This window comes from Branchiostoma floridae, chromosome 3 (assembly GCF_000003815.2).
Source record: "Branchiostoma floridae strain S238N-H82 chromosome 3, Bfl_VNyyK, whole genome shotgun sequence".
Classification (NCBI taxonomy): Eukaryota; Metazoa; Chordata; class Leptocardii; order Amphioxiformes; family Branchiostomatidae; genus Branchiostoma; species Branchiostoma floridae.
The window spans coordinates 24,231,160-24,237,981 of record NC_049981.1 but is presented as its reverse complement, the minus strand read 5'-3'; the positions used below and the strand labels follow the sequence as shown (position 1 = coordinate 24,237,981).

Below are 6,822 nucleotides of genomic sequence, written 5' to 3'. Positions count from 1 at the left end.
GTTCACTACATCATTAGTGAACAACATCTTTTTTTAGACTAAATATAAGTAAATCCCCAAACTAACTGTGATAATCTTGCAGTTGAAATTATAAAATTATTTAAGGAAAAGTTGTTAGAAAGTTAAGCTCTCATTGATCTAATACATTTCAATCACCTCAAAAGTAATTAACATGGTTCTAATGCAATGATAAAGTTTATTGATTTAAGGCTGCAGAATCCTCAACACGATGAGGGCGGCAGCCCTACCGAAAGAAGAAAATTTTATGAATCATTTTATCCCACAGAAAACCAAACCAACATGTGCCAGGACATGGACATGTGCGTTCATGTGACATATGGCCTTTGCCAAGATCAAACGTTAAATAACTGAACAAAATCTGAATTTTGAACCCAGGCAGCTAATCATACTACACCAATGCCACATCAATTTGGCATTTAGAAAAACATTAGTCCCTTAAAACTAGACAAAAGTGACAGAGGAAAGTAACATTTTGCAACTCACCTCGTGTTTCCCACCTACCACCAAGGGGTCAAAGGTCGGAAGTAAAGCGGCAATACCAAAAGTACGTAGGTGATGATCTTATTGAAAAATAAATTAATTTGTTAGAAGTGAATTGAATAGAATACATATTTAACTGGATTAAATAATATCTCAGATTAAAAAAGTCCATGTCTCAGAGAAATTTTACCAGACGATTATAACTGAATTTGAATATTTTTTTCTTCTTACATATATCCCCCAGGTTCTGAATAGTATTATCCGAACAGTGACCTGCGCACTAAGAGACATTTAATGCTAAGCACGGTGACGTGCTTTCGCAAAGGTCGTAGTTTTCCCGTCATCTTTTGTAGTTTTTGCGCCTAATTTTCGCCATGGATAGAAGTCAAACGCCTCCGTCGTCACCCTTCAACTTCTACGGTGCCCAGGACCCGTCCATGAACGTTCCATGTGAGTATTTAGGATGTTTTGAAGGCCCGGTTGTCTTTACAAATTGTGTGACATGTGTTACGTCATGGGGGCTCCATCGACGGTTTCGGTTTTTGCACGTTTTCCGAATTTCTGGGGCAAAAATGCCAATCTAAGTCCACCAATAAAGTATTTTTGCCTTGAAACGGATGACATTTATCAAATCTGTCAGTATGATGCCAGATCATGACCGAAAACCTCATATTACATGTTTTCCACAAAAGGTTATCTTTTCCTTCCATGTGCCCCCCCTCCCGCACACCTTACCATATATTTTGCGTCATGTTGCCATGTGGTTGTCGTCACATGATAACTGCTGGAATTTCGATTTTTATCCTTATAAGTTACTAGTATTAGACCGTTACTTTAGCTCCATGAGAATAAAAGAAAATGCATCGAAATTGGACGTGGTTAAAACCTCTTATGAAACTAAATATGATAAAGTATTGTATTACATGTATTTATAAATCATATTCAAGAATCTGTTAGCCATAGCTTTTTTTGTCACTCACTTAATGTCAGTTTATTGTGTACATTTTGGTAACACTTCAGGGGTGGAGGCTTTTGCTATCATAACACATGCATTTCCCACCTTAGTAATACCCCAGTAGGGGTGGTTTAAGGAGAAGAAAAATAAGTGCATCTGCTGACCAATGACTGTCTATTTTTTTTCTCTTACAGTGACATCATCAGGTTCCTCATTTTCACCATACCTCAACATTGATCCATCATACTTGAATCAGGTTGGTTATGATCTTCTAGTATCGTTATTGTTTAGCACTTTCATGTAAAACTAAAAGTGTGTCATGGAAAACCAAGTCTTCAGATGATAGATCCTGGCACATTATTATGATAGTTAAACAGAGACATGTTTTTGCTCCCAGTATTTGGATTTTTAACCATCGTGCTCTGTGCTATGGCAGGTTGACATTCAAAGATTTATGAATTAAAGAGACTTTCCGTGATTTATTCCTTACAGGGAGGATCAGAATTCATTTTCCCAACAGAAAAAAGAACGCGGGGCAGATTTGAGCTGGCTTTTTCACAGATTGGCAGTTCTGTGGCAGCTGGTACGGAATCTCATTCTTTCATCTTGTATTTTTGACATCTTACATTTAACTATCACTTATAGCACATGGATGATTTGACTAAGCTCACCTTTCCTTTGTAGACTTGTGTCTAAGATGTGTTTCAAATATCCGTGTAAATTTTGATGCCATTTTTAAAGCTTTAATATAGTTTAAAAGTATATCAAAACATGTCCTTTCACTCCCCTCCCAAATCCAGGAGCAGTCTATGGAGGAGTGAATGGTCTGAGACTAGGGTTGAGTGAGACAGCAGAGCTAGCATGGAGTAAACCTAAATATGTTCAGTAAGTACTAGTATGATCTACCTTAATGCTGACCCAGTCTACTTCCTTTTTTTCAGGTCAGTAGAAAGTAAATGACACATTCATAATACATCTTTGAAAGTTAGACATCCAGGTAATAGAATACTAGTACATTGTATGCACAAAAAAAAATACTTCGAAGTTTGAAACCGGATTTTGAAACCGGCGTCAGGTATCTTTCGTCAGTGAAAAAAAGAAAATCATATTCAGTTGCTTGAGTTGTATTTCTCAGTTTGATCTATTTAAAACATAATATTTGTCTTACTCTTTAGGCTGCTGAACTTGACATTGAAGAGAGGTGCAGCTACAGCTAACACACTGGGTGTCGTAGGTATGTTCCCTTTCTGTTGTATCGTGGTTATGTTTATCTGTAATATGTCATTATGTAGCATAAGCCACAAGGCTTTAGAAATCAATGATTCCAGTGTTAAAGTGCACATTTATTTTTGGTGTATATTCTGGGTTATGGTATGAATCTTTCATCAGATTTTGCCCTGGCTTGTTCTAAATTGTTTACCCTTCTTTCGATGTCCCCAGCCCTTTTCTACAGTGCATTTGGTGTACTGTATTCATCATCCCTGTTCTTTGATGTCGATGATGAGAGATCAACCCTTTTGGCAGGAACATCAACAGGACTTCTGTTCAAATCTACAGGTAAGACTGAACAGTTACTGTAGGTAAATACAGGCTGGATGATTGGGTTTGCTGCTAGTGGAAGTAAATGTCAGATATGTATTCATAAGTTGTATATTTTTTATGCTCAACAGAGAATTGGTGCCGGTAGTACATGCATGTAACTGTTCAATGTTGCATTGTTATGTATTGCCTAAAATCATTTAGAAGTTGAAGCTTCTGACCCGTTTTGTTGAAGGACGAACCCATAAAATACTGTAAATGCAGAAATGTTCGAGGTGGTTTAATGTTGCCATTATAGTATGAGACTGCAGTCAATGGTGCTACCGCGAACTTAAAGCCATAGCGAAAACTTCATTTTCCCGCTACCGCGAAACTAAATCCCCGCATTTACAGTATCTCCAGTATTGGATGACTGACTGTTGTTTCATTGTTTGTTTTTACCTTTTTGTAATTGTTCAATCATCTTGTTGAATTTCTTTATACATTGGTGCTCTGCCTAGAATTAAAAATGGAAAGGAGCTGTAGCTCTTGGGGTGTGAAGCTGGGTCCAAAGTACATGTATGCAGATTTTAAAAAAAGGAAAATTACCTGAATTTGAAAATCATAAGAAGGAACTGATATTGTAGCAAGGTACAACACTGTTCATGTACAAATAGACTAAATGTTAAATCAGGTCTGTCTTAAACATGCCATTGTTGTTTTGTTGCCCCCCACAGCTGGACTGAAGGGCATGGCGAGAGGGGGAGGGATCGGGTTGGGACTGGCGGCGCTCTGGTGTGTGTGGCAGAACAGGGACAGGGTCAAGTCGTCACTAGGGGTGAACCAAACATTGTAGGAAAAAAGCTCCAGGCATTTTAAAAGAAATATCTTTTGTTGCTTCTTTGTTATTTGGACTTCCGTACATTGTTCCCAAAGACACATTGAAGTTATAATCCCTTCAAAAAGATGTACTTGTGTAAAAATATTGTAGAAGATAAGACCTTTACCACTCAGTTTGCAATTTGAGCGAATTTGTCTCTATTGTATAGTCCATTCTCCATTTCCAAGATGTTTAGCCCTTTCTCACCAGACCGGAGCAGTCGGAAATGTATACTAGTACTGTGCAGAGTAAATAACAATCAATGAACAATGTATAGGATTTCTTATAGTTTTTTTTTTTCAATCTTTGGGGTTAAACTTCATCTTGTAGTCATACAAGTAACATGAACCAAGAAAAAATTGACTACAAACATCCAGGGTTCTAACTTTCTTCTTATCTTGTCTTTTTTCTTGTTGAAATAGCCAGCATAAGTGTCTCAAATAATTTGCTGTATGTACATGTGATATTTAGGATACAGCAGTTACTGTGTGGATACAGACACAAAGTAAAGTGCATAGTGTTTGAATCATTGCTTCAGGAAAAAGAGACTTAGAAAGAGAAAAATAGCAAGAAACTGAAGAGAAATGTACAACATACATGTAGTTCAAAACTGCTTTCAGCGCATACATTTGAATAGAGTTAATTCCAGTTGTGGCGGCCATGTTGGATTTCCGGGGTCATCCGGGGTCATGGCACCAGAACGAGACTGCAGGTGGTACCAGCTGGGCATTCTACTATATAGGCTGTATTGCAGACATAAGTATGCCATCTCCGGGAGTGCATTTCACCCCTCTAAGGTTAACAACTGCACAATATATGCCTGTTATATATAGAAAATATTGTTTGGGACATTTGAATTTGATTTTGGTGATATTTTTTAATCAATTTTTCACATTTTTTATGGGTGACCTGAGAACAATTAGTGTCAGTGTTTATATCATCCATGAGTGCTTTGTATTGGTAACTGTGATATAGTAGGTTTGCTATTGGGATTAAACCCTACAAATACACAAAATATGGGGATGACATCTTTGCGGGTAGAAATTTAGAAGACATTAGGCAGTTGTTCTGATGATGTATTGGTGCCAAGATCCGTTCTACAAACTACGCTCTATGGGAATGTCATACCGGGTGTGCTCCTTTACTTTCTTTCCAAATCATGTTTTCATTGTTTTATTCTAGTTTAAACAACATAACCCTACACAACAAATTCCACATGTTGGGTCCATAAAATTGTGGGATGAAATGTAGCAGATTTTTTTCTGTTAGGGATTTTTCAATGCCAATGTGGAGAAAAACGTAAATTTTATCGTCAGTGGAAGAGGTAAATTGGTGATAGAACGTAGTTTTATGAACAGATGTTCGCAGCGTCTGTGAAAATTCTGTCACATTTCCACCCACACTGATCTGAAACTGGCATGAAGTCCGGTTTTTAGAGTAATGTGAGGGTCGACTCTAGCCTGAGTATCATCTTAGTTGGTTACGGAGGCTCTCATACTCACCCCTCTGGTTTGTGAGGGGTGAGTATGGGAGCCCGGTAAGCTACCTAGGATGACACTCAGGCTACAATCCCCCCTCCGCTGGCACTTATAATCAAAGTTATGTTTTTTTCCACCTTGGCATTGAAAAAATTGCAAAAACAACAGTAAACAATCTGCTACATTTCATCCCACAATGTTATACAACATGTGGACATTTTTCTTACGGGGTATGTTGTTTAAACTAAAATAAAACAATAAAAACACTGTCAGATAAATTGGGAAACAAGTAAAGGAGCACACCCGGTACATACACCGCCTTCCCCATTGAGTGCCGCAGGATTTTCCCATAGAGCGGAGTTTGCAGAACGGTTCTTGGCATCTAGAAATCATCAGAATAACAGCCAAATGTCTTCTAAATTTCTACCAAAAGGTTTGTCACCCCGATATTTCCATGTTTTTGTAGGTTTTAATCACAGATACCGATACATAGCACACATGGAGGATATAAACACTGACATTAATTGTTCTCAGGTCACCCGTCAAAAAATGTGAAAAATTAATAAAAAATATCACCAAAATCAAGTTCAAATTTCCAAAACAGTATTTTCTATAGATAACAGGCATATATTGTGCAGTTGTTAACCTTAGAGGGGTGAAATGCACTCCCGAAGATGGCATACTTATGTCTGCAATACAGCCTATATAGTAGAATGCCCAGCTGGTACCACCTGCAGTCTCGTTCTGGTGCCATGACCCCGGATGACCCCGGAAATCCAACATGGCCGCCACAACTGGAATTAACTCTATTAACTAAAATTTCATTGTTGTATAGTGTGTAACTGTGTATACATCTCTTAAATGGATGTTTCTTTCAATGTTGTTCCTGACCAATATTATGTTTGGCAATAATGCACAATGCAAAACAACATGATGTCAGTCTCTTCTTGGTGCACTAGTAGTATTGTAGTTTAAATGGTAGCGGCTTTTCTTTCCATTTCATAAGAGCACATGTACAAGGAACTATCAGAAATACCATATACTGTCCATCTCAAAATATTGCTGATAACTTAGTGAGTTACAAATATGATTTTTATGTCAAAACTCCACAGAAATAAAGCATATAATGTACATGTACATGAATCTGATGTGCGTTTTAATTTCAACACCCAACAAGAGTTTGGAGACCTCATATCTCTGAAAACTATTATTTTTGTAAATCTCTTGTTTGATTTTGTATCATTTATAGACTTTGAAGGTATATCTTCATTTTCCAGTCTACTCCATTTATTCCTTACTGAAATTCAAATGGAAGCTTACAACCTGTTTCAAAGTCAGGAAGCAGAGGGAAGAAATTATTAAGCGTAGTAGTAGTAAAAGATTTAGCCCTCTTGTATACAGTACCCTTCTTCTTGCTCAGAATTAAATGCATACTAAATTTTGCAACTTTTGATAAGGAATCCAGCAATCCTGAACAATATGGGCAACTA

The 6,822-nt window shown here is 37.4% G+C and overlaps 2 protein-coding genes across 2 annotated transcripts in view; one reads left to right on the top strand and one right to left on the bottom strand.

Annotated features, from left to right (window-relative positions):
- Positions 1-626, bottom strand: part of LOC118412581 (H/ACA ribonucleoprotein complex non-core subunit NAF1-like) — a gene marked incomplete at its 3' end in the record, with an annotated part of 10,915 nt that extends 10,289 nt beyond the window's left edge. The window contains 1 exon segment of the mRNA XM_035815530.1: positions 505-626.
- A 133-nt stretch (positions 627-759) lies between these two features.
- On the top strand, positions 760-4,448 carry LOC118412600 (mitochondrial import inner membrane translocase subunit Tim23-like). The gene is made up of 7 exons (XM_035815564.1): positions 760-951; positions 1,651-1,712; positions 1,949-2,039; positions 2,257-2,341; positions 2,632-2,690; positions 2,897-3,013; positions 3,712-4,448. The coding sequence occupies exons 1-7, from the start codon at positions 876-878 to the stop codon at positions 3,828-3,830; spliced, it is 609 nt and encodes a 202-aa protein (XP_035671457.1). The 5' UTR covers positions 760-875; the 3' UTR covers positions 3,831-4,448.
- Positions 4,449-6,822: the final 2,374 nt, after the last annotated feature.

Bases quoted from the DNA above. Each gene is read 5' to 3' on its own strand.
- LOC118412600 (XM_035815564.1), top strand. From the start codon at position 876: ATGGATAGAAGTCAAACGCCTCCGTCGTCACCCTTCAACTTCTACGGT. The intron at 952-1,650 runs GTGAGTATTTAG...TTTCTCTTACAG, and splicing joins CCCGTCCATGAACGTTCCAT to TGACATCATCAGGTTCCTCA. The intron at 3,014-3,711 runs GTAAGACTGAAC...TGCCCCCCACAG, and splicing joins ACTTCTGTTCAAATCTACAG to CTGGACTGAAGGGCATGGCG.